Here is a 27,356-nt window from a genome sequence, read left to right on the forward strand (position 1 = left end):
CGCCCCTTGCGCCCCTGGCGTGGGACTTTTTCGTCCCCGGCCCAGGTCCAGGCGCGAGAAGGCGGGTCCGTCGCGCCCGAGGTGACCGCGGCTCCGGGACCCTTGCAAGGCACGAGGCGTGCGCTGCGGCGGGGTGGGCTGCGGCACACAGGTGAGCAGGGCGAGCACGTTCGGGCACCGGGGCGGGCGCGGGGCGCGCGCTCGCGTGGTGGTGGCTTGGGAAGTCGGCTCGCGGGCCGGGGGCTGCGCGGTCGAGGCACCTGCGCGCCGCACCTGCGCCCCGCAGCGCACCCTCCCGGCCGCGACTGCGCAGTGGCTGGCTCAGGCTTCTGTGCGTACCGCTCAGGCTGCCGGGGGACGGGGCTGAAAGAAGGGGTCCCGCCTAAGGGGGAGCAGGCGGGGTGCAGATGGGGTCTGCCCCTGGAATGTCCGCGTCTCAGGGCCTTGATTCAGCGGGTACACAAGTGGCACAGGTGGCAAACGTCTCCCTTCACATTGTGGAGAGCCCAGGTGCGAAGTTCAAAGCGGGGCACCGACGTTGGGGATGAAATGACCACCAGCTCAGGTTGTTGCAGGGCCGGGGGAGGGCAGGTGATGGACAAAGTGGCCCGAGGCGACCTGACAAAGGTTTGGGGGGCAGCAATCAACTTCCCACGCTGGTTTTGTATCATTACCCAGACCTCAGTCTAGTTCTTAAGGGTTTGTTTTCAATGTTAATATGCCCTTTCCTCTGAGACGAAGGCCCCACGGGAGGAGCCTATCAGTGAGCCACCACAACACTGCGTTTCTTTCGATTTGAACCTAGCAGGTGAATAACAAGAGAAAAATCATTAACTCGGGATTTATTTGGAAAAGCACCGTCCAGGAGCCAGCTTGTAGAGTCGTGGATGCATCTGCGCAGTCCTGCAGACTGCGAACTGAGATTCTGGATGTGAACTCTGACTCCCTGAAGTATATCAGCAGTGTGAAAACTCCCTGGTTTTGTACTCCCAAAAGAACCCCAGATCATTTGAGAATTGTTGTCATCAATCCTTGATAACCCTATAAGATAAAGAAGTCGTTACAGGAACAGACCACCAGGTGGAGCCCCGATCCAACCTCCATCCAGCCAATTCGGCCCGGAATCAGTGTTTCTGAGGCTTTGTAAATTTTTACAAATAGAGGCAGCCTCATCTTTCTCCTCTGAAGCTTCGGATGGGATTGAACCACCATAGTGGCCCAGTGTTTACCGGACCGTGCCACTAGAGCTCCTTGGCTAAGGGAGAAATGAGTAAGAATTAGAAAAAGCTGTATCCCACATTTGTGACATTTCACAGCTTACAAAGCACATTCTATGCAGTTAAGCTTTGACTCTCACCACTCTGTCGAAGGCAATACAAGAATCATTCTCATTTTCAGGTGCAGAAACCGTGCCGTGTAGAGACTCAGGCATCAGGAATTTGAATTGATTTAATTTTGGTCTGAACCCCTTTATCTCCGTTTATTGTAAGGGCATGCCTTTTGCTTGCGATCTTCCTCGGCAACTAAAGCGAGACAAGTGGTTTCTCAGGGTAGTCTTATTTTCTTGTGTCAGTGAAATGACAAAAAGAGTGAAGACTGAAATTCTGGGACTCTCGCCCTTGGACATTGTCAGTCTCCCAGAAAGAGTGTGTTTTCATACCACCTGGGTCTTTGCCTGCTTTGTGGAATGTTGAGCAGAGACTCCGAGTCTCCCAGCTGAGGCTTGTGTGACAAGAATTGTGCAGAGGCTGGGGGGGGGGGGGGCAGCCTCACCTCTGAGCCGGTGACCTCCAGCACAGGAAGATTGCAGCTGGGCTTTGCCCTTTGCCTTCTCTGGTGCTGCTGGCGCGGGCGAGGCTACTTTGGCAGCGGCTGAAGGAGCCGAAATCAATGTGCACTCGGGAGTGGGCAGTCAGGCCAGAGAGTTCCCACCAGACCTAGAATTTCAGGCCGGAGGCCCCACTGCAGGGGCAAAGGAGAAGAACTTGTTCTTTGTTTTGTGTCAGTTCTGCTTCCCTCCCTCCCCGCCCCCCAGCCCCCCTTGAGGGAGGGAGAATACTTTTGAGCTCTGCAAAGAGAGATAGTGCTGCCTTCCATTCTGAAGTGCTGACTGCGTGCACATGGCTTAGCATGCATTCCTGATAGCACGCCTTCAGAGTGCCCTTGTTTTTAAGGAGAAGCTATGGACGTTCCCAGGGACAAGTGGCTTCTGTATCAGCGCTCACGGTGTCACTCTCTCCCTCTTGTCCACACCCATGTGACGCAGCAGAATGAGCATTTGGAGTCCATACTGGAGGCTGCAAGTGAGCTGCACAGTGGCTTGCACATCGATTGGGCGACTGTGCAGCTTCAAGGTCAAGGACCTCTCCCAATCCATACCTTCCCACACTCGCTCTGCGGTGTCTCAGAGCTTCCTGGTACTTGTTGGTTCTGCTTTCAGCATCTGTTCATTTTCTGAATCTGGCACCCGAGGGGAGGGCTGGCCCGTCATCGCCCCAAAGAGCAAAGCAGGGTGTTTCCGACAGAGGAAAGTTAGCCATATTGCACACAGCTGGCCAGTTTTATGGAGGAGGAGGTGGTAGTTCAAGGTTAAATGGTAGAATTCTTAGCATCTATGCGAGAGACCAGAGTGATATCCTAGCCACTTATCACAGGGAGTTTGCATGTTACTGAGACACTGAAAAGTTCAGTGGAGCTTCCAGACTAAGATAAACTTGCCAGAAAAGCCTGGTGATCTATTTCCAAAAATCAGCCAGGGAAAAAGCCGTGTGGATTATAGTCAGAGCCATGTCCAATCTTGGGGCTGGGGCAGGACCCTTGTACGTGGGGTGCCACGAGTCGAGGCTGACTCACTAGTAGCTACCGAGCAGCTCTTAAAGATATGTACTACTTGCTGTGTGTGATTTCTTGGGCGCCTGTGTCACGGATCAGGTGCAAAACTACATTTTAAAAAAATCATTGTATTGGGGGCTCGTACAATTCTTATCACAATCCATACATCCATCCATGGCGAAACTACATGTTTCAGCCTACCTCTTTGTCATGGCATAGTGGTTACACATGGGGCTGCTAAGGGCAAGGTCAGCAGTTTGAAACCACTGCCCCTCCAAGAGAGAACAATGAGGCTTTGTCCTCCTGTGAAGAGTTGGCTGATTACAGGGACAGGTATTTGTGTCTCAGGTGTCTGCGAATGGGTTCAACATATGGCTTTGCCTTCTAAGCTCCTGGAAGAGGACTGGGCTTGGGACAGGCTGCTAGCCAGTTGCCATGTTTCCTGGGTCCTGTTCGTGAGCTGTTGTACTTTGAGCCTTCCCTCAACCTGCTGTAGACTCAGTTTTATATGCAGAGCCCTTTCCCTAGTGACTGACTGCCTGGAGCCATCAAATCCAATCCGACTGTAGCGCGGAGTAGAACTGTCTTCCGGCCAGGAACCTGGGACCACGAGTGGCCAGCACAGGAAAAACAGCCACGGATTGGGTGTTGGGAGACCTAGATGTCAATCTCAGCGTAGCCATTTGCACCCATCTACCCCCTTCCTGGGCGCCCTGGTGGCATGGTGGTTATGCTTTAGGTTGCTAACCACAAGGTTGGCAGTTCAAACCCACCAGCCAATCCAGGGTTGGAAGATGAGACTTTCTACTCCTGTAAAGATTGACTGCCTTGGAAACCCAAGGGGGCAGTTCTGTTCTGTCCCGTAGGATCACTGTGTATTGGGATCCACTGAGTGGCAGCAAGTGTGGAGAAAGAGGGGGCTTTTTATTTTCTCTCCCCTTAAACAGAGTCTCAGAAAACCACAGGCATATTTCTACCCTGTCCTAGAGGCCCACTAGCAGTCAGCATCGACTGGTGTGCAGGGAGTGACCCCCTGCCTGTGTGACTGTGGCCTCCCAGCTCCTTTGGACCTCTCTCAGAGGGGCTGAGCCAGGGTGTGCCACAGGGAGGAGAGAGATAAAAGCATTCTTTCCACCCTTGTTCACTGCAGGCCTCCTGATTTCCTTTTTCTGCCTCCAGCACTCCTCCCTGCTTCTCCCTGTCTGCCTCAGGCCAGCAGAGGTGGTAGGGAGGATCCTCTGGGTGGGGCTGGACCGCCCAGGTATACCCTTAATGTTTGGAACTTGATACTGTCTCTACATGTTTCGAACATGAATTAACCCACCCAGTGCTGATGCTCTGTTTGATGCAGATTTCATCAGTTCCTGCCCAGAAGCAGCTTCCCAAATGAGCTGAGCTAGGCAGAGGTGGTAGGGACTGCAAATGTGCACCCCTCAGCAAGACGGCAGCAGTGGGGGGGGGGGGCGCCCTCCAGGCTCTCTGGACATCGGACCCTGGAGGTGCAGTTGAGCACCTCCTAGACTTCCTAGCTCCTTACTGTGTACAGTATCAGAGACGTGTGAGTGGTCAGTGTTTGTAGTGATTACCCTGCCAGTGGACAATCGAGCTAGGGCCCAGCCTAAGGTTTCCTCAGCCCCAGGCTTGAGCGTTTCCAAGTCAAATCAGCTCTCCAAAATGACCTCCTTTAATTCCAAGAGTGGAAATCTGGTCACTTCTTGAGGCAGGGACTGTCTGCTCGGGAGCCCTGATGTCCTAGTGGGTTCAAGTTGGGCTACTGATCACAAAGCAAGGCCAGTAGTTGGAAAGCCACGAGCCACTCTGTGAGAGAAGGAGTAGGCTTTCTACTCCCATAAGGAGTCACAGGCTCAGGGGCAGTTCTACCCAGTCCTCTCCGAGTCAGAAACCCCTGGATGGCAGGGAGTGTGGCTTTATAAGGCACCCGTGTGTCAGAGTTGGGTGAACCTTAAACTGTTAGCTTCCGGCCTCCACCTGGTACTCCGTGGGGGGAAAGTGAGGCTGGCTGCCCTCTACAGCCTCAGAAGCCTCCTCCGGGGGTCCTGTGAGCCGGACTGCACTAGCTGGCAGTGGGAAAGAACCCTGAGGGCACCTGGGTTAAGGCCTGGGATGTGAAGATCTATGGTTCAAGCCCACCAGACACTGCACAGGAGAAAGTGAGACTAGCTGCTTCTATAATGATTTATAGTCTCGGAAATGCTGGGGAGCGCTCTGCCCTGCCCTATAGAGTCTGAATCGGCTCGATACCGAGCACCAAACCAAGCTCACTGCCGTCAATTCCTGGTCACCCTCCAGGGCAGGATGGAACTGCCCCTGTGGGTGTCTGAGACTGTAACTCTTTACAGGGGAAGAACGCTTTGTCTTTCTCCTGTGGAGCAGCTGCAGTTTCAAACTGCTGGCCTTGCAGTGAGCAGCCCAATCCATAACCCACTGTGCTACGGGGCTTCCTCTTCAGTAACCCCTGTTCAGACAAAGACCATCATTTGGGGAAGGGGAAGCCATCAGCACGCTCCCAGTCAGAAGCCGGTCAGATCTGCTGTATCACGGCCCTGGTGCTCATGGTATGTGACGGGGGACAAAGGGGCCATCACGTGATCACGATTGGTGGCAGGCCAGTTTCTTACAGGGACAGGGGAAGGACTATGATTACAATCCATACATGCATCATTTCAGGTTAAAAAAGATCATAGCTTTGCCTATTTTGGGTAAATTATTAAAGACGTGCCTTGGTTCACTGTGTGAACACTTTTCTGCATGCTTAGCTAATCCACATATTTCCTGAGGACAAATGGCTTTCGCCCACAGCCTTCCACTCTGGTAAAGAAAGAGACTCCAGTTTAAATTTTTTTCATCGAGAACCATTTATTAAGTCTTAAGCAGGACAGAAATGGGCGAGGGAAGTGGAAAAGGGACCATCCCTGGAATACTTAGACTAGTGCAGATTAGGCAAAAATCACAATTTTGGTTTGTGGTCCTCTGATCACCTTGGTTGGGTCTGACTCATCACCATGTGGCCCTGGTAAACCAGTTTTCATCAGGGGCACAAGTTGGACTGCTAACCGCAAAGTCCGCAGTTCGATCCCACCAGCTACTCTGTGGGAAAGAGATTCGCCTGTCTGCTCTCATACAGATTTAGAACCTCAGAAACCAGAAGGGTCTCCGTGAGTTAGAATGAATTCAATGACAGCGAGTGTTTGGTGAAACTGCCCCTCCCTGGCTGGCCTGGGGTGTTGCAACAGACACATTGCATGAAGGGACACTTTTTCACATCGCTGACCAACCCATGGGCAGAACTCAGTGGAGGCCGAAGGTAAATGGGGCATCAGAGTAGATTTAGGGCGCCCACTGTAAACCACAGCCTTACTCAAGCCTAGGGTTCAGAATTCAAGCTGTAATGCGCCACAAAGCAGTGCGTTAGCATTTCAGCTTTCCTGTGGCTGGTGTGGTTGGGGGACATTCTGAGTGAAGGAAGTAGTGCAGTATTTGTCCGGTGGGGGCCTCTCAACGAACATGTGTTATGATGCTGGTACCCTGAGTGGACTCTTGGGGCCAGTGAAGTGGCAAGGATGGATCCAGAGTGTTGAATTGAAGGTCAACTGTCAAAGGCACTCCCGGTGTGGGTCCTAGTGGTCCTGAGAGCCTGGTAGCTTGGGTGGATGCCATCGGGTTGCCGTGTGTTGGGGTCATTCTGGCGACAGCATGGAGCATGAGTTTTAGAGAACCAGACTAGAATCCAACCATGACCAGTTCCGCCGTGACTGACACAGGCCAAGTACAAGCCAATAAAGGGCTGACATGAACGGCAGCAGTGAGGTTAGAAAGATGATGTAGCTCAGGCATTTTCTGAGATGGACTGGACTTGGCCATGGGGGAGAAAGAAGAGAAAACATGGCTTCCGGTACCTTCGAGCTTCGGGCCATGCTGGCTGGCTGACTGGCATATTCCATTTGTACATAAGTAGTACTAGGAGACTGAAACAGAAACTGATTTGGAGGAGGCCGGTTGTGGATACCGTCCCGCCGAGCTCTGTACAGAACCCCCAGTGGAGACTGGTTAGGCATAGCAGTAAGGACTTGGATGTCAGTGCCAGGACATGGTGGGAGCAGGTGAGATCACCCAGGAAGGAAGTGTGGGTGGAGCGAAGTGGCAGGAGGGAAGCCCTGGGAGGAAAAGGACAAGCAACAGACCGAAGGGCCTCATGGGTCCCACCGCTGACTGTGGGGGAGGAGCAGGAGAAAGGAGCTTCATCATTGGTTCTGCCAGCTACAAAGGTTCTTGTGTTTACGCATGAATGCTATTTCAGAGGAAGGGAAAAACCAAAACAAATGGAAACATTCTGTTCTTGAGTCTGTGCCGACTCTAGAGACCCAAGGGGACTGGGAGCTAGCCACTCCTTAGGGTTTCCAAGGTGGTGTGTCTTTAAGGGAGCAGACACCTCATGCCTCCCCTGAAGCTGCGAGAAGACTTGAACATATAACCCATGGCCCCACAGAGGCTCCTGGGTGAGCCTTAACAAAGGGCAAAGACGGTCATCCGGCTTAGGGACAGCATCCTTAGGAGGCCCAAATGGAGCTCCCCGAATGCGAGCCACGAGGCGAATTACAGATGAAGCGTCGTGGCAGATCAGTTCCACCCGGCACTGACAGGCAGGCCGAGGGTCGTGATGGGGCTGCCCACACGGTTGCAGCTACTGCGGGCTTAGCGGATTGATCCTGTTGCTTTGATCCGTTGGCTGTGTGGTGGTCGGGCATGACCACGGGGCCCTGAGGCAGCCACCAAGACCCCAGCTTTTCCTAACCTGTGCCCTTTGATGTAGTGTATCCGTAAGGACACTCCCAGACCAATTCCCTGCTTCTCCACGCAAGCCCGTGGGCACAGCTGCCCCTCCGCAGGCCAGTCAGGAGTGCCTTCATTTGCAGACAGACTCCGCACTATGTCAAAATCGCCTGTCGCCGGCTGACGGTCAGGAAGGACTCCAGTGGAATCAGATACATGCCAAGACTATACTGGAGTCAGGGTCCCCACGGTCAACGACCGACCGACCGCCTCAGCTGCAGCTGGTTTGAAGGTTAGCTCCGGTTCCGTGTGCGCGCGGCGCGCTGTCACCGTTCGTCCACACCGGCTGTCAGCGGGAGTCCGCTGGCGCGTGGTAAATGTTATAATCTGCATGACTGCCAATGACTTAGACCGCTCAAGGGTCTGAAGGGTTCCGGGGCCTTGGCAACGTTCCATTGCGATGCTTCCTGGAGATTGCCTGTTGGCAGCTGGAGGCGCCCCTGGGTTCCGAGTGGCCTGATCCCATCTGTAGAGCGCCTGAGCACTGAGGGCAGGGCAAAGATGGACGCCCTCCCCATCTCTGGCCTCTAGCCCTCCCTGGTGCCTGCTTCCAGCCCACTCACTCACCCTTGCTGACCACCAGCCTCGTCGTCAGCAGAAGCAGAAATGTAGGTGCTCTTGGTGAGTGCTTGGATTTGAACGGCCTGAGGGCGGGGATGGGTGCAAGGGGAGGATGTGTGTCTTGAATCGGTACAGCAGGGGCTCTAAGCTGGGTATGGGAATGAGGGGGGGCAGATGCGCAGAGGAACCAGGAATGAGCAGACAGACCCCAGAGACAGCTGCTGTTGAAGGGATCCTGAGTTGCCCATGGGAGCCTTAGCACTCACCTCGCCCACCCCACTGGGGATTTGGGGACCCGAGTAGGATGGAGCCTCTTTCCCCCCCTCCCCGGGAACCGAGCTCTCCTACACCCCCATCCTCATCCCAGAGCCAAGCTGGACGCTGAGCTGTCCCAGCTGTTGTCTGTGGCAGTATTGCGTCACCTTCTGCCATCAGATAAGTCACAGCGGGGAACCAAACACTGTTCCATCAGGTGGGGGCCCCCCACTATGATCTTTCAGAGACCCTGACCCTTCCCACAGGACAGAAAGGGGGGCGAGCAGGGCCATGTGTTACGCGGTAACTTTCCTCTAGCCGGAACGCACGTGGCCGTGTGGGCGCGGTGGCTGGGAGAGGGGGCTGTCGCTTGAAGGAGCCGCTTTCCTCTGTGCTGCACGGTTGATAGGAGTAAGCTCCGGTGCACTGGTGGTGAGCTTTCGTGGACCAGTGGTTTCGCTGCTGATGACTCAAAAAAGAAATTGGTGTTTTAATTTTCGTTTAAACCAGGAAAACCCTGTCCTATGGCCTCCAGGAGCCCTCTCCCGGATGTGAAGGGATCAAGGTGTGGCGATGGAAAGGCGGCGATCTGGGCCTCGTTGGGGAGCTATTGGACTGCTCTGAGCCTCAGCGTTACCCCCGCCGTAAAGCAGATTAGCTAGCTGCTTCCCAGGTTTGCTGTGGGGGTCCGATGGGGCCTCTACATTAAGAGCAAGTGCTAGCCTTCTGACCTTCCTTCCTCCAGTCGGCGCCCTGGAGCCAATGGGAAAGGACTTTGTTTCATTGACACATTGAAGCTCTGTACCCCCTTTCTTGTCGTGGAGGAAAGGGAAATTCTCACAACGGAACCGAGAAGCGCCAAGGATTTCATTTTCCTTGGGTTCACAAGTGTGTCCCTGAAAGTGTTGGAAAGCAGAGCGGGTACTCTGAAGACTGAGTGAGCCGGACTCAAGTCCACGGACGTGCTTCCAGCTGCTCCCCCCCCCCCCCCCCCCCCGCCGAGAGCGGCACAGTGAGTTAGCTAAGGCATCTGCGCGATGGCGGTGCCAGAGAACATAAGTCTACCACGGGAAGAAAGCTGTCTCCACAGGACAGCCCGAATGTCTTTGGAGGCGAGCATGGCACGACGTGTCTCACATGCTCTGGACGGGTCATCAGGAGGGACCAGTCCCCGGAGAAGGGCATCATGCTTGGTGATGCAGAGGCTCCGCACAGAAGAAGAAGCCCCTTGGCTTGAAGCATTGGCACAGTGGCTGCAACCAGCCAGGACCAGGCTGTGACTGGCTCCACTGTGCGATGCACTGGGACCCATGTAAAAGGACAAAGGCCGTACGGGGGGACATACTCCAGGGCATGTTGGGAGAGAGGGATATTTTGTAGTTTGTGGGGGTGTGGTTCCAGAATCAGTCTTCACTGCTCCTGACCAGCATGAGGGCCAGCCCTGAGGCCCCATGTGGTGGCTCAACCGTCATCCCTTATTTCCAGGAGCACTCTCCCATCCTCGGCCTCGGGCCGCGAGGTGAGGGCTCCCGGAGAAAGAGCCCTCCACTCACCCTTTGTGCAGCACCACCAGGGCGGAGAACAGCCTGCAGGAGGTTTGGAAGCCTGCCTCTTCATCACTTGCCGTAGAATGTGAGGGTGGGAGGGGACAGCTGGGGCGTGGACAATTGGGTTCTTAAGGCACCTTCAATACAGACATCTACTCCCAAGTCAGCCAGCTGCTGCCGTGCCAGGCTCTGCCTGGGCCTGCCCCAGCCCTTTCTTCCTGCCCCGGAGTGCTACACCTGCTCTGGGTCCTTCAGCTACTGTATTGTTTCATGGCCACCTTCCCATAGCCCGTGTTCGTGCTTGACCCGACGCCTCACCTTCCCACCTTCCTTTCTGATATGTATATACCAGGTGGGCAACTCTTTGAAGTATCATGTCCTCCATTCTGCCACGTAAGGAGCCCTGGTGACGCGGTGGGCTAGGTGGTGGCCTATTAACGGCAAAGTCAGCTGTTCACACCCACCAGTCGCTCCAAGGGAGAAAGAGGAGGCTGTGTGCTCCCATAAAGTTGGACCGTTTCAGAGGCCCTCCTCGGTGGGCGTGGGCTTAGCGATCAATGTGTGTTTATAAAAGAGGTCTAAAGGCATCTTCAGGACAACTGTTGAGTTGTGTACATCCCCTCACCCCATTGTGCTCAGAACAGACGGGCAAGGTGACTGTCCACGGGCTCCTCCTGGGGCGGGGCGGGCCAGTGGAGCCTGTTTGCCTCTGAGTACTAGGTGGTGTGCTAAGATGGTGAGAGTCCTTGGACTTCTGCAAACACACTGTTGCGTCCCAGGAATGGACATGAGCCTTTTGTTCCTTAGATGTACGTTGACCTTTGTGTAGTGGCTCAGAGTTTGTCAGATCTGTGGCCGGTGTGTTTTGCATCCTGCACATTTTCGGATCTCAGGGAGACTTCGGAAGTGTGCAAAGGTGTAGCTTGTGCTAGGCTCTGGGGGATCCCCGTTGACCACAGACAGATGAGAACGGTGGCTTCCTCCCAATCATTCTCTGCACTCTCGTCCAGCAAGTTATGTGTAACTTGGACAATCTATAGGTTTGGGATCGGCAGCTACTGAAGGTTCGTTCCTGCTTGATGGAGAACTTTGGTCTTTCCTACAGTCATTTCGTAAATTCATGACAGACGTACTAGACTGATGGAGCCCCTGTACCAAATAGGCCTGGAGATTCAGGAGCGGAAAAGGACAAACACAGGTTCACAGCAGATTTTTGGGCGTGTTGGAAGGGTTGTGGGTGAGGCTGAGCCCAGACAGACAGAAGAGGCAGTGAGTAAACACCTCTTGGCGTGACCGTTTGAGGGTGGACAGAGCTGTACCAGTGTCCTAGCTTTGGTCCTGAGAATAGGAGTAGGTGGGGCCCTCTGGCAAAAGCACCTCCGGAGATCGGTCCATGTCTTCTGTGTTAGTAGGACCCCAGGGCCCTCCCACAAAGACCTGGGGCCCAGCTTTCCAAGGCCAAAGGCTATACTTTATTCTGTGATTTATGGCCCGAAATACAGCATACTTTGCTCTGAGATAAGAATTCTCAAACTTTAACATGCATATGGACTGCCTTGGGGTTCCCCAGTTCTGAGGTGGGGCCATGGAGCGGTTTCCAAGGAGCCCCCCAGTGATGCCAGCCCAGGACTAAAGGGGTGTGGTCCCTCCATCTCCATACTGAGATACTAGAGATACTAGCCCTTTCTCTCTCTCCTCTCCTCTCCTTGTCCTCTCCCTGAGATGCCAGATCTTTGAAACTATTTTCATCATTTGACCTCCCTGTGGTTGCTCTCCTTTGTTTGCCTGCTTAGGCCAGCACACATTCGGCTGTCTTGCCTTTGCTGCCCCATAGCGACCGTCACATTGAGCTTCTCCCAGCCCTGCTTCATAGCCACGACACCTGCCAGGTGGATTCCCAGGCCTCTGCTTAATCCTTTAGAAAACCCTCTCTTTTAGCCAGCTTCTGCAGGGGCGGCGGTGAGTGTGAGTGAGGCCACCCATTCACATGCCCGGGCTAATGCCGGTCTGATTGACCGCCCTTGGGGAGGAAGGCCCCCATACAAGCAAGCCTCAGATGACACGGGCATGTGGAGCGGGAGACACTGCAGTCGTGGTTATCAGGAGAGAGAAGGCTGGATGGGGGCCCTGCCTTGGAGCTCCCACCCAGACACTCAAGGCCTCCCAGCTGGGGAGAACCGGGTAGGCTTGAGCTGGGGATGAGGCTGGACTCAGGCAGGACTTGCCTATACCTCCTTTGCAGCAGCTGTGCCCCCAGAGTATACCGGTGACTGTCTTCGGGCGGGAGGTTTCCTGGGTATATTTGGTGTCTCGTCTGGATAGCTATCTGGCTTTATGCATTGTCTCTCTTGCTTTGTTTTTTTCCATGAGCTGCTTCCATTTCTATAATGAGTAAACAATAAAGCGATTTCCCATCAGTGGAAATTTACTGAGGTTGTATACCTCGCATGCCTGGGGGTTCTGTTGATGCCGACTGAGGCTGGGTGATAGGCCATGGTCCTTGTTTCTGAGGCTGTTGGGGGAGAAAGGTAGGGTAGCAGCACTGTGGAATTGGTGTCCTGACTCTGGTGACAGCGAGGCAATCGCTGGGCTGGTGGGTGGGGAAAGGGATGTCGGCACTGATGGGGGGAGGGGAACGACCGGACACTGGAAAGAAGGCCCACAGACGGAGGGAGCGGCTCAGCCTGGGGAGCGTGGGGAGAGGGGTCAAGGTTGTCATGCCTCTCTTACCACCTTGACGACCTTCTGGGTGCTCTGGGCAGGGGCGGCCACATGCCCGTGAGCTCGTGGGCTCGTGTAGCGGCAGGTGTTCAGCAGCCTTGTCCAGTCTCGTCTCTGACGCTGCTGGCAGCTCTCCCTGCCTTCTCCCGTCACTGCCTCCTGGCTGGCCGCCCAGCTGGAGCCTCGCAGGGGAGACCAGATCCCAGCTGTCCCGTGGACGCAGTAACGCCGTCTTCCTTCCTCTCACTTCCAGAAATGTCTTTCCTCCAGGATCCGGGTTTCTTCGCCATGGGAGTGTGGTCCATCGGTGCAGGGGCTCTGGGGGCTGCAGCCGTGGCCCTGCTCCTGGCCAACACAGACCTCTTTCTGTCCAAGTCGCAAGAGGCTTCGCTGGAGTACCTCGAAGGCATAGATCTGAAAACGCTGGGGAAGGGTAAGAGATGACCCACGCGGCTCAGTACTTTTCCAAGGCACTGGGGCTCGGGGATCCTTTCGCTTTCTTCTGTCTTCAACTCTTTTATTGTTAGGTGAAATTTAAGAACACTTTTTAAATGACCAGTAGCTCGAGTCGGCTGGCATGATAACCACTTTGATTTTGGCGCATCCCTTCCCCCGTACACGTGTTGTTAGGTCCTGGCGATCTCGGTGGGTCAGTGCTTTTCCTTACAAAGAATGTTTCACTCTCTGTTATTGTCGTCTCCGTGACCATCATCCCAAATGTCTCCCAGATACTTCAGTTAGCAGTATTGAATTATCAACCAGGGCGTGTCAGCCAAGCCTTGCCATGTGTTCTGAGGAATTTCAGGCCCAAGAGATCCTCCTGAAAGGGGGGTTCCCGAGTCACATCAGTTTGAGAAACGCTGCTTGTCCCCTCCTGTGATCCTGGTTCTCAGCACGGGGGTAGGATGATTGCCGTGAGCCGTCACCAATGGGTCAATCTCTGGAGAAGCTCGGCCAAGTCCTCCCTGGATGACCCTCCAGTCAGCCTGTTCTCGGGATGTGCCCGGAGTCCCTCCCGGACAGCTCCGGACTGCACATTTGAACCGGTAGCTCTGCCACCTCACTGGGTGCCCTTGGCATTGGCCGTGAGCTCAGTGGGATTTTTAGGTGTGCCAGTAGTGCGGGGGCAGTTGTTGTGGGCACCTGGCAGGTGGTCAGCGTTCTTCAACTAGGCAGTTGTCAGCTTGGCCCTGCAAACAGAAGCCACCATTGTCTGTCCACAGTGTTGAGGGCCAGCAGGAGCACTGACTACACATTCATAGTGTGGACTACCTCAGTATGGGACTAAAGAGCCTTACAGAAAGACGCCTGTGTAACTTCGTTTAACTCAATACTCCCAGTCTTGCTGGATTAGTAGATTCCCCACCGCCCAGCCAAACTTTTTGCTGACCTAGTGTGAGTAGACGAGGATCTGTGTGGGATAGACAAGATGGGCCCTCTCTACCACCAGACTCTGGGTGAGCACTTTTCTGGTCAACTGTCAGCACAGGGCAGCCCATAGTGGTAGCTCCCATTGCTACCATTGTAAGACAGATCAGGAACCTGAGCTCGAGAGAGAAGATTCAAGCTCAAGGCAGCCTGCCCAGGGAGCTGGGCTCACGGGAACTCCTGTCCTGCCAAGAACAATGTCCTTCCTGGGCATTTTCTGTTGGTGGTGGTACCACCGAGTCGGTGGAAACAGGGCTCGGTCCCGTGCCATCCTCACAGTTGTCCTCATGTTTGGGCACCTGCTCGCCCTCCCCTTTCGATGGTGTTGCAGTAACATACGGAGTTTAGTTCATTCCCCTTGAACTAAACTGCTTTAGAATGCACCCTAAGAGTGTGTATTCCATCCAGACCTGGGCCTTGCTCCTCCGTGAAGGATCCTTTTTAAAGCATCCAACGATACGAGTGAAAGAAAGAAGTCGCTGTTTTCCAGGCCAGTTCAGGATTTCCAAGCTGAACACTAGACGGCGGGAGGATGCTTTGGGGCGTACCGTAGTGTCCTCACACGCCGGTAGTTTCCTCAGGAGGCCAACCTCTGCATTTCCTACTCACCGTCTCCCACCCATGAAATAATAATCGTCCTTGCTCTCTGCTGGTTCTGGTTCCGGTTCCTGACCCACGAGGGGCCCGTCGGGTTGAGGCCGTGGCCGTGGGGATCCGGTGGGCTGGCGGAGACGCTGAACCCCCTTGCCTTTCTCTCAGAACCTAGGACTTTCAAAGCAAAGGAGCTCTGGGCGAAGAATGGCGCTGTGATCATGGCTGTGCGCCGGCCGGGCTGTTTCCTCTGTCGAGAGGTGAGTGCGTCTGAGGGTCTCTAGCAAATTGGGTGGCGCATTTCCCACCAGGACCAAAGTCCACCTTAGCCTTCCGTCAGCACTGGCTGCTCTCTGTTGTCCGCCCAAGGTCTTTCCTTGAACTTACACTCCTGTTTCGACTCACTGAACAACTCACCCCTTCCTGCTGGCTGACCGTTTGGCAGGACTCCCCGCCCTTGGACCCTCCTGCCTGTGTCCTGGACTGCCTTTCCCCTTCAGCCAGGGACAATGCCGCATTCCTGATGCTCAGCACAGGGGTAGGATTATTGAGTTGAGAAGGTTTGGTTTTTATGGGATGGCCCACCCTTACCTGGGGTCAGCTATAACACACAGAGAAACTCTGAAAAGCACACCTGGGGGATGCCCTGCCAGTCTGCCCATTTTAGGGACCTGCTTGGGGTCTCTCCTGGACAGCTAAGAACTGCACACTCGGACCTGCAGCTCTGCCACCTCACTCTGTGCCCTTGGCATTGGATCTGAAGCTCAGTGGGATGTCAGTTGTGCCAGTAGTGTGGGTGCATGAGACCTTAACAGGTGGTTGTCGGAGCTCCTCCACTGGGTGGTCTCTGACCCGGCCCTGCAAACTGCCCATCCAGCATGTTGGAGAAAGGGAAGGAGCTGGTCTTGGCGCACAGAATGCTGGAGAGGGGGCTGACACCGCTCGATCCTTACGATGCACAACAGTATCTTCCAGATCTCTGTCAGTGCCTGTCGTCTCATTGGTCCTGGAAATAAGAGCTTGCTGTCCACATCTTACAGAACAAGAAACAGGCAGAGAGACTCTATAATCAAGTTACCCTAGTGTTGGGAGATGTGGGCATTTTGCCAAAATTACCACAAATACAGTAGCTTACAAAAACACATCATCTTCCGACTTTGGAGGTCAGAAGTCTACAGTAGGTCTCACTCAAATTCAAGGTGTGCGGGGCCGATTCCTCCTGGGGGCTTTAGGGAAAGAACCTCTTTTTTTCTGTGTGTGTCTTTCTTGCTGTTAAGAGGCTTCCTGCATACTTTGACTTGTGACCCCTTCCTCCATCGTCAAAGGTAGTAATGGCCAGTCAAATGTTTCTTACATAGAATCGCTCTTACATTGACCTTTTCTTCCCTCTTCCACATTGTAGGACCTTTGTGATTCTCCTGGGCCCACTCCAGTGAGATACTCCAGGTTGATGGCCTCACTTTGCAGTCAGCTTTGGTTGGGTGCCCTCAAGTTGTCCCCCTCTTGGGACTTACATCTAACAGAATGAAACACCACCCGTCCTGTCCCATCAGTACAGTCATTGCTGTGTTTGAGCCCTTTGTTGCTGCCACTGTGTCAGTCTACCTTGTTAAGAGTTTTCCTCTTTTCCCATGTCCCTCTACCTTACCAAGCATCGTGGCCTCTTCCAGGGACTGATCCGTCCTAACAATATATCCAACTATGAAAGACGAAGGCTTGCCATCCTCAGTTCTAAGGAGCATTCTGGTTATACCTCTTCCAAGACAAAACTCAGCCCATGATGTATTTACGATGCTTGACCAGCACCATGATCAACAGACATCTATTCTGTGACCATTCTTATTCACTGTCCAACTCTCACATGCAATGAGGGGATTAAAAATACATCATTTGGGTCAGTTGCAGTTTTGTCTTCAAAGTAGCATCGTTGCTTCTTAACCTTTTTATGTTTTACTTTTAAAAGTTTTTTATTGTGAACTGAGTGAAGGTTTAAAGAACCAAACGAGTTTTTCATTCAATAATCTGTGCCCACGTTTTGTTTGATGTCGTCGATTGCATTTCACATCGTGTGTTACCACGCATCTGAATTTCTTGTGCTTCCTGTTTCCATCTTCCTTCCTTCCTAGTCCTTCCTGCTTTCTGAACTTTGTTCTCGGACGCATGCTTCCCTTTTGCTCTCAAAGGGTTGATTTTCCTAAGTAGTGTGTACCTACTTAGTGCTATTAATTGTATAGACCTATTGTTTGGCTGAAAATTGAGCTCCAGGGGTAAGCCCTGCTTTTTGGGGGAATTTAGAGTTCATTCCACATGATGCTCCCACTCTAGGACGTTCTGGTGTGATCCCTGGAGCCCTGGTGGCCTAGTGAGTTAAACAAGTGGGACTGCTAAGCCACACGGTCAATAGTTTGAAGCCACCAGCCACTCAGTTCCACTCCGTGGGAGAAAGATGAGGTTGTCGGTTGTCCCTCCGCAAAGATTCCCTGTCTGGGAATCCCACAAACACAGTTCTACTCTGTCCTGTCGGGCCGCTGTGAGCCGGGATGGACTTGAGGACAGTGAGGGGAAATGTGATCCGTGCAGAGGTTAGCGATGAAAGCCAGGTACTGTCCAGGTCTCGTCTCGGGAATGGAGGCTGAAGTTCCTGTGGCCCAGGAGTCCTTGGATGAAGTATTTCTGTGTCTTTGATTTTCTTCTCTCTGCTTGGACCGTGAGACCTTAGATGGCTGCTTTCACTATTTTCACCTTGGTCAGTACCCGACTCACGTAGGATGTAGAATATTTTCATGTGGACAATGTCTCAATACTTGTTAAGACTTTTTGTGGCTCAGATGATTGTTTACAGAACAGATCACTAGCTTTACATTCAACAGTTCATATGCATTTTACTTCAGCTCAGGTCCCATTGCTTATCCCACTTCCTCCCTATGCTTCCTCTTTCCAGTCCGCCTTTCTCCATACTTTCTGGACATTGCCCGAGGGTATTGCTGTCCTTTTGATCTTGAATGGCTGACTGTTACAGCACAGGTGATCAGTTCCAGACCTGAAGGGTGGCTAAGGGTTATGGTCTTGGGAGTCTCCAGTGACTTGGGGAGTCCCCATCCTAAATGAGCCCCATCCATTCAGGAAGCCTGGTCTCTTCTAAAATTTTTTTGAGTTTTGTTCCATGTTTTTTTTCCTACTCTAACCAGGATCTTCTAATGTGATCCTTTGCAGACCATTGGTAGCAGTAGCCAGGCACCATCTAGTTCATCTCGGAGTCATGGAGGCTGGTGGTTGTATGGTCCATTAGTCCATTAGATTAAATTCTCCATGTCTTGATTTTCAACATTTTTCTCTGGACAAGGAGAGACCACTGATTGCACCTTCGATGGCTGCTGCTTTGGACACTTTGAGGCGCCCTTTTGTAGCAGATTTGCCCACTGCACTATGCCATGTGCTTTCTTTGCTGTCACTTTTGTGGGCACTGAGTGTGGATCCAAGTAAGGTAACACCCTTGATAGCTTCAGTCCTACCTTCGTTCATCCTGATATCTCTCCAGTCGTGGGATTGGGGGTGTGGTTTGTTGAGATGTAATCCATGCTGGAAGCGGTAATCGTTGATCTCCATCAGTACGGGCTTCAGGTTCTCTGCTTTCTTCAAGCCGAGTCGTGTCATCTTCACATCACAGGTTGCTAATGAGTCTTCTCCCAGTCTGTTGCTGAAGTCTTGTTGATGCAGTCCAGCTTCTTGAATGATTTGCTCGGCACACGGGTTGGATAAGCGTGGTGATGCGCACCTGTCCTGATCTTCCACCATGCCATGTCCCCTTGTTCCGTTAGAACAACCGCCTGCTCTCCATCATGCGCTATGATCCACACAGTAAAATGTCTCTGCACAGGTGCGTTTATAACCACCTAATTCCGTCTGCAACCTGATTCCACCTCTCTGGGGAGTGTAACAAGTCCCAGGCTCCTGGCTCCAGATAAGCCAGTCGGAAAGCCTGCTGTCCCTGATGGTCATTTGTTTTCTTCTCCTCTGGTTTGTGCCTGGCAGAGCATTTTGTGAAAATGCAGATTTCTGGAATGTGTTTGGGTTTGGTGGGATGAGTCATTTCGAGTAGCCCGGGCAGGAGGTGTGTGACTCAGTTTCTACTTATTGGCACTCTAAAGAAACACACCCAGAGGAAACAGCCCAGGAAAAGTGATTAACATCTTTCCGAGAACAAACAGGCAGTCACGAATCTCGCGTGACCTCCACATTGTCCTCTGTCGTCCGGGGGGGGGGGGGGGGGGGGTACGGGTTGCCATGCACTGAGGCTCTTAAGTGCTTTGTACATCGTCATTTACTGTTTGCTGTGCTTTTGTTCTAAAAATTATAAATGACAAGTGTAGTTGCCACAACATATTTTGTATTGGAGGCCATGCATTTTGTATTGGAGGCAAGCATTTGTTCCTAATACCATATATGAAAAAATAATTTGTTAAGGTTGAAGTTTTACTGTGACACTTGTAATTTATTCATCCAACGCACATTTCCGAAGAGTCAGGGAGGCCTGCCCTGTTCAGCTCGGCTGCATTCTCCCAGTTGCCCTCCTTCTGATTTCCCCTGGAATGTCTGATGGTTTCTGTGTGCCCAGCCATGTGCCCAGCACCAGCGCAAGAAATGAAAGACACACTTTCTAACGATGACACACCTTTGACCACGTGGGTGACAGTGATGAAACGAGGGGTCACATGGAGGCTTAAGACAGAAACAAGTCACCAGGCAGGGTAGATGGGGTTTACTCAGAGAATGGGGGGTTTACTCTAGGCTAGCCAGGGAGCACTTTCTTACACAGAAGCACCTTCCCAAAGGTGGGGTTTGTACTAGAAAAGTGAGGAGGGATACTGGAGGGGAGGGGCCCACTGAACACGGGCATGGAGACAGCCATTTGTACAATGTGAGTTTCTGATAGACCCCCCTGGGGTGAGTTCAAGGGCAGGGGAGGGGCTGGCAGAAGGCAGAGGCATCATGGAGAAAAGCGTGTAGGACCACTTTTACATGCAGTCTCTACTGCCAGGACCCCCATAACCAGGGCCTGCCCTGTCTTTTCCCGCATGTCAGGTTAAGACGCCTGGGCTAGGGAGGGAACTTGAACCCTGGACTGAGGCCCGGTGCCCAGCCCGGACAGACACATGCTAGGCTGTACAGGCCCTGAGTGCCTGGTGGTTGAGCTGCCGCTGTTCCTCTATATTGAGGGCTAGCTCTGCTTGAGGCCTGCAGGGCCACGGGCACTCACAGATCTGAGCTCCTCTCCTCTGCCTCTGACAGGAGGCTGCAGACCTGTCCTCTCTGAAGCCCAAGTTGGATGAGCTGGGTGTCCCCCTCTACGCAGTGGTAAAGGAGCATGTCAGGACTGAAGTGGAGGACTTCCAGCCGTATTTCAGAGGAGAAGTCTTCCTGGATGAAAAGGTGTGTGCGCTGAACCCATCAGACCAGGACTGATGGGAAGGGGCCTGCGCTAGCTGGGAGAGAGAGGATTTCTCTGGCCTGGAGCTAGAGACTGCTTCCCTTTTAGCTGCTCTGACCTTGGGGGATTTCCTGACCCTCTGTGTGGAGAAAGCATGACTAGACACTTAAAGGCTTTCCCCACAGTGGCCGCTGAAACCATTCCTAAGGTTTGACCCCTAAGCTAGGCACTAGCGGAAGCTCCATTGGGTCTGCCGCTGTGTTATAAGGATCTCGTACAAACCCTAACTCGGAGCAGCCCATTCTTCCCCTCTACCGCACCCTTCCACAATGCAGGTCAACGGCACAGAACCCTGTGCGTGGCTGATGAGAGGTTAAAGTCGGGTTCAAAGCTATGGATCTGTTGCCCCAGGCTGGGCTTGCTCTGTGGTTGGAAGGTGCACCCAGCAGAGTTTTCTGGGTTTGGAGGAAGCTGAAGGTGATCCTGAGTGTTGGCCGTGTGTCTTGGGTGGAAGGAGTACATGAACCAGGAGTCTGGGCCTTGGCCTGAGGAGGAATCTCCTCTGGGAACCGTTCCTCCTGGGAAAGACAGGTGTGCGCCTCCTCACACAGCCTTTCTGTCTCTTCCTGCAGAAGAAATTTTACGGTCCCGAAAGGCGGAAGATGATGTTTATGGGATTTGTCCGTCTGGGTGTCTGGTACAACTTCTTCCGGGCCCGGAACGGAGGCTTCTCTGGAAACCTGGAAGGCGAAGGCTTTATCCTCGGAGGAGTTTTTGTGGTGGGATCGGGAAAGCAGGTAAATTTCTAGGAGTTCACAGATGGGTCTGTGGGTGTCTGTGAGTGGGATATACAGACAGGACTCGCTTCCCAGACTTCACGCCTCCCAGCTGTTCTTCCCGAGGAATCTGACTGTGGGCAGGAGGGACTTGTTTCCTTTCAAACATTCAGCCTCACGCATGCATTGGCATCATTGCCTAGAGAGGTGCTAATAGCTTTGGCATTTCCCAGACATTGACCTTGAGACTGAGGGGTGGGGGGGAGGGGTGGGGGAGTGGTGAGTAACGGCACAAGGAAGGGTCCAGGTCGCAGCGGCACTGTGGGGTGCTGAGTCCCCAGAGGTTCTGTTTGCTGTGCTGAAACCATAGCAAGGTTGGGGTTGGCAGTTCTGGTTGGGTCTCCATCATGGAGTCAGAGCAGGGATGGGCTCGAGTGAACGCAGCCTCGTCTGACCGCGAGGCCTGGCCCTGCCAACCTGGGGCGTGGCTTTGACATTCGGCCTCATCTCGGAAGAGGCAGAGTTGTTGGCTCTCATTACTGAGGTTGATAATGATAGGCTTTTCCCAATTTAGTGAGCGTATATAAAATAGAGCTTACAGTGGGGGGATTTCAAATCTCTTTAAACCTTGCCAACTCTGCGGCTTGTCTGTACCACAATCTTGCCCTGCTGTGGCATCTGATTAGCATGTAAACGCAGGTGTGCATCTGCCCTTCTCCGGATCCCGGATCTGGGTACTTCGTCACCATATCACAATGTCATTCTAATCACGGCTGCCGCGAGGGCCTGCCCTCTTCCGGGTCCTTACACACACGATTGTGCTTCTCACAACTGATCCGATCTGGAATGTGAAGTAGTTTATCCCCCTCTGCATGTAAGCAAGTGACAGGAAATAACTCATAGACCCCCCCAGCCCAGCAGTACTCTTGTGCAGGAGCTGATTGCCCTTTCCCACTTGTCTCCTCTCTCTGCGGGAGGGGTGGGGGGAGCCCAGCCCAGGACCTCTTCCTGAGGCCCATGTAGCAACTCCCGCTCTGCCACCTGCAGGTGTGGGCTTTCCAGCGCCCGCCCCTCTCGGAGTCTCTGCTTCCCGAAAGCCCTCAGGGCAGGGCTTAGCCGACCGGCCAGCCCCCTCTTGCCCGGTGCTGACTCAGCGGGAGCTCCCGGGCACCCTGAGCTGGCTGGCATACTCCTGGCGTTGCTAGGTGTGCTGTTTGCCTGTGTTGGTGCTCCCTGGAGCTCCCTCCCGGGCCTTGCCCGCCCCAGTGGAAGGGTGACTCGGCTGGCTCTCTTCCAGGCCTCACTGCAGGTTTCCCTGAGATCAGTAATTGCAGTCACGTCGCTCAGAGGGGATTGCCTTGGTGTAAACTGGCTGGCTTTTGTCCCCTTAAGGCTGAACTTCCCATGGGCAGGGCCCAGCGAGATGCCCGCATGTGTCCTGCTGCCCAGCAGAGAGCTTGCTGGGTGTCCTGGGTGCCCCAGAGGGGAGGTCCTGTGTGGGTGTGGTGGGGACTGCAAACGAGAGCAGGGAGTGGGAGGTGGGAGCTGCGCAGTAAACCCAGCCACCTGACCAGAACCCAGCCGGGCTTTTGGTTTGGTCATTTTACAGAATGGTCTCTTCTTAAACTAGCTCTTCTGTCTTTGTTTAACGGTCTGTCATGAACATCTTCCCACGCCATTAGTGGTCTCGTTTAGCATTTCGGTGGTTAAATAAAGCTTGATTGAGCAAGGACATAACATTTCCTGATAGGCCCGCCTTTGCAGTTTGGTGCTGCTCTCAAGCACATTCTTCCCCCCCTTTCCCCCCTTCCTGGTAAGTTTGAGTTCTGCTCTTCTGTCTGCGCATGGGGCTTCATCAGAAGTGAGTGGACTCTAACTTCTTAGCAAACCTAAAGGAAAGAGCAGCCCTCACGGCCCAGATGGTCCCGCAAAGCATCACCCGAGCTCCACTTGCACAGCCTCCGGCTCCTCGTCTGTGTTAGCTTGTTCTGCCCTCTTACCTTCCACGGACCAACCTGGCAGAGAGCTGTTATGTACACAGCCTTGCTTGATTGGCTTTGCGATTCCCCACCTCTCAGGTGCAGCTAGGACGGTGCAGGTACTGTGCAGCCTGTTGTCCTGTCTACTGTCCCCTTCAGTCGGAACTGCTCATGGGCAGGGTCTGGCCAGGTGTCCCCATCCGTCTTTATGAATGAATAAGTGACCCAGAATGAAGACTGATATCCCATCTGGTTTCCTTTTTAGGGCATTCTTCTTGAGCACCGAGAGAAGGAGTTTGGAGACAAAGTAAACCCACTGTCTGTTCTGGAAGCTGCTCGGAAAATCAAGCCACAGACCTTCGCCCCGCAGGAAAACTGATCTTGTTGAAACAGCCCAGCTCAGGGATCACTGGGGCACTCGCTTGTGTTCGTAGGAACTCGTGTTCCTGGGGAGCTAGAAAAGTATCCGTACCTTATTCCCAGCATGGCCTCTTAATGTAATTTACAGGTGTAATCTCTTTAGGCCCCAAAAGGCAAAATAGTTCCCAAGATAAGACTGACAAAAATCTAAGAAACTGGTGAGGGTTACTTCAGCTACACCCTGAAAAATAGGAGGCTTAAAAAGTTGACTACAGCACAGCCTTACAGATGCACATTGTGTCTGAGTGCTGTCCATTCGAAATCAGAATATGGTTTTGGGCTTGTGTTTTATATTACTGACTTATTACATCATTGCGCATGATGAAATTAATGTGCTTCAGTATCATTTGATAAAGACAGATTATAAAGTAAAATTTATTTTTTCACTGTTTCCATTCTTAACTTCAGAGGTTATCGTTCTAGAAGAAATGACACCCCAGAATCATGCCTTTTAAGATCACGGGTTTTTCTGATAAAACAATAAAACTGTTTACCATTATGTTGGCTGGAATTAAACAGTGGTGTCAACGCCACTGAAAGTGAAGTCACTCTCTTCCACACGCGGCGTGAAAGCTGGGCTTGTATGAGAGCAAGGGCTGGCTTAGGGGTCAGAAGTGCCTCTACGTGCATCTGAGAGCTTTGAAAACGATCAGAATAAGTCATTGCATCTTCCAAACTAGTGATGCTGCTGCCGTTCCTGGAGGAGGATTGACTGGTACAGTTGGAGGCTCTTTTCCTCTGGTGGTCTTTTAGCCTATATTTGGTAAATTGGAAAGAAGGAGATGCGTTAGAGGACAAAATGTAACTTCTTTGTTATGTTTGAAATGTCACATGAATCATACTGAGATCAGAAACAGTGTAAGGGGCACTCTGACCTAGGGAGCTGTCCAAGAGACCAGTTTTCCTTTCCTAGTGGGAGAAGGTTAGAAGTGTGTAGAGTTGGTTGAATGGTCCAGGCCCAAGGCCATAAGTGATTCTGACTGTGCGGGGGAGGGATTAGTCTGGAAATTGCTAGGCTTTCACAAATTCAAAGAGGATCAGTAGTGTCCTGATTCCTGGCACTCTCGTTAAGAGGCTGAGGGATAACTTGAACAAGATTTCCTGGGTGCCTAGAAGATTCCGGAAGGAACCCTGGTGGCATCAAGTATTGGGTAGCAATTTGAACCCACCAGCGGCTCTGCAGGAGAAAGATGGGTCCCCCAGGAAAGATTAAGTCTTGGAAACCCAATGGAACTGGGAGTCAGAATGGCAGGAGAGTTTAATGAGAAAACATGTGATGATTCTAAAACTGATCTCTTGCAATGTAATTGTCAATAACAAATATAGCTACAAAAATCATAGAAACCTTTATTAATCAAAATGTGAAACTTTCGCTTCGCAATGTAGCTTCCATCTGGGTCTGTACACTCAAGTGAGTCTTTACACTCCCGCCTCTCTAACCTCCCCAAAGAATTCCCGCTCTTTTTTTTTTTTTTACCATATCAACATGTACCACTCTTGGGGCACTCAGATAGTTTTCCTTTAAAATGTTGAGTTGGGAAACAAGAAGTGTAAAAGAGCCAGGCCAGGACTGTGGGGTGGGTAAGGTTTCCCATGGAAATCCTCAAGGACAGCCTTTGCCACCCTTGAAGAATGAGCAGGGACGTTGTCTTGATGGGAAAAAATCCTCATGCAACGTTCCTGCCCTTTTCCCCACAAATCCAGTCTTCAGTTACCTTAAAACTTCATAGTAAGCACCCATGATCCTCCTGTGCCCGCTGAGGAATCCTACCAAGATTCCCTCTTGGGAATCCCAAACCAAAAGAGCAGTCATCAGAACCTCTGAACTGACCTCTGCTTAGAATCTAACTGGTGTGTGGATCTTAGACGCCCTTGTTTTGATTGCTTTTGTTTGAAGGCACCCTAATAAAACTAGTTCCAACATCCTTCCACAACTTTAGATGCTTGTTTCAGCAGAACGCCTGTGCCCGCTAAATCCTTAGCTACCTCGGCATCTGTGTGTAACAGATAGGCGGATGTAGCGCTAAGGAACAGCACCTTATCTTCTCGCAGTCCAAACTGGGATCTCAGCTATTTTGTCTGGAGCTGTAATGGGTTGAATTAAGTCCCTCCAAAATATGTGTCCTGACCCCTGTCCCTGTGAATATAATGCCTTTTGGAATTAGAGTTTTCTTTATTAATGAAGGCTTATTACTATAGGACACGCCCTAAATCCAGTAGATTCTGAGGGATCGAGAAAACAGTGTAGGTACAGCCACGAGGGAAGGCAAATGCCAGATTGCCAAGCAGAATGCTAGGGAAACTGAGAAGGGGACTCCCCAAGCTAGCAGAGCCTGCCTCCTCCTAGAGCTGGTGCCTGAATTCAAACCTCTAGTCACCTAAACTGAGAAAATAAATGGCTAAAGTCACCCACTTGTACTCCTTCATATAAAACATTGTACTGGGGGCTCTTACAGCTCTTACAACGATCAATATGTCAATTTTATCAAGCACTAACAAACACCTGAAGGCCGTGCCCCAGGCATTCCTTGGTTTCTTGGCATTCCTCACCATGTAGCAAGCCTCTTATGGCATCTGTGTGTGCCTGATGTGTTTCTCATGAGTAACTAAGAAGTGATTACACTAAGCGCTCACTCTGTTTGGATATGACCTAGTTAACCTTGCAGAGGAGCTCTAGTTGTGTAGCGGTTACGAGTTGGCCTGTGATCCCAATGTCTGCAGTTCAAAACTACCAAGAGCTTCATTGGCGAAAGACTGGGCTTTCTACTCCTGTAAACAGTTACAATGTCAGAAACCCACAGGGGGCTCTATGAGATGGCAGTGGGAGAATTAAAAGTACAAGGACCGACCATATTTCGGAGTAGATATGTTGTCATGTGCGGTTAAGTGAATTCCAGCTCATGGCAACAGAGTGGATGGCCCCCAGGGGTTATTATTACTATTTACTATAGTCTTTATAGAATTCGATTGCTAGGGATTCCTCTTGTGGAGCCAGTGGGTGTGTCTGAATCACCAACCCTGTGCTTAATTGTTTCAATACAGGGGCTCCTTTTGCATGTCTTTAAGGGCCAGGATTCCAACATGTGGGAAGCTTCTTAAAGCTCATGGGAAAATGGAATGAAACAAGGAAGAAATTTCCTCATGAGTATTTTGAAGCCCCCTTGTATTTTAGAGAGTTACAATTCTATCCATAACAAAGACTATAAAGAAATTTTTTTAAACCCAAACAAAAATAAAAGTAATCTGTGGACTTCGAAGTTTCAATGACCTTTGACAAGGCTCCCTTCTTATTTGTTAAACAAATACTGCAAATGAGAAGAGTGCGAAGAGGAGGAAGACTTACTAAGGCCATACCCTGACAAAGTTCCCTTTTAAACACTAGTAAACACACTTTGCCTATGGGCAAAGCAGCTGCCACATTGCTGGCTAATGGTCAGAAAGAATGCCAATAGAGGTGGAATTGATGCCAAGACTCAAAATGTAGCCAGAACTCACTCACTGCCATTGAATCCATGCTGACTCCTAGCGCCCCCTGTGGGTTTCCGATTCTGTAACTTTACTAGAGTAGAAAGCCTGTCTGTCCCCCGTGGAGCTGTTGGTTTCCTACGGCCTACCATACAGATTGCAGCCCAACAAGTAGCCACTGTACCACCAGGGCTCCTGCTCTAACCATAACCTTCCACATAGCAAGTGCTGTGGAGTTTTAAGTACTGGTATGCTTCCTCTCCGAGCATGGATTTTATTAAAAGTCCTTTGACCAACTTGGGTTGGTACACTGCCTTCTGCATCGACTGGTTGCTGGCTCCTTTCGACGACTGTTTTAGGACAACGTCTATGTCCTTCACATGATGTACTGCAGCATCCAATCTTCACTGAGTACCTTCTGAGGGCAAGTTTCTAGCAGGGCCACGTTATGAGAACTACTTGGTCTTGGATTAGGCCATACATTACATACATACATTAAGTT

General features: G+C 52.0%; 1 protein-coding gene across 2 annotated transcripts; it reads left to right on the forward strand.

Moving 5' to 3' along the window:
- On the forward strand, positions 1–26,256 carry PRXL2A (peroxiredoxin like 2A). Of its 2 annotated transcripts, none has more exons than XM_075560985.1 (6): positions 1–151; positions 13,021–13,200; positions 14,955–15,046; positions 20,076–20,216; positions 20,847–21,011; positions 23,235–26,256. In XM_075560985.1, the coding sequence occupies exons 2-6, from the start codon at positions 13,023–13,025 to the stop codon at positions 23,346–23,348; spliced, it is 690 nt and encodes a 229-aa protein (XP_075417100.1). In that variant the 5' UTR covers positions 1–151; positions 13,021–13,022; the 3' UTR covers positions 23,349–26,256. The 2 variants fall into 2 exon arrangements, with proteins under 2 accessions (XP_075417100.1, XP_075417101.1); XM_075560986.1 differs by having other exon boundaries at positions 13,038–13,200.
- Positions 26,257–27,356: the final 1,100 nt, after the last annotated feature.

Source organism: Tenrec ecaudatus, chromosome 10, assembly GCF_050624435.1.
Source record: "Tenrec ecaudatus isolate mTenEca1 chromosome 10, mTenEca1.hap1, whole genome shotgun sequence".
Classification (NCBI taxonomy): domain Eukaryota; kingdom Metazoa; phylum Chordata; class Mammalia; order Afrosoricida; family Tenrecidae; genus Tenrec; species Tenrec ecaudatus.

Excerpts from the sequence above, each read along its gene's own strand:
- PRXL2A (XM_075560985.1), top strand. The coding sequence starts at position 13,023 with ATGTCTTTCCTCCAGGATCCGGGTTTCTTCGCCATGGGAGTGTGGTCC. Across the intron at positions 13,201-14,954 it reads TCTGAAAACGCTGGGGAAGG|AACCTAGGACTTTCAAAGCA; the intron begins GTAAGAGATGAC and ends CCTTTCTCTCAG. Across the intron at positions 15,047-20,075 it reads GCTGTTTCCTCTGTCGAGAG|GAGGCTGCAGACCTGTCCTC; the intron begins GTGAGTGCGTCT and ends TGCCTCTGACAG.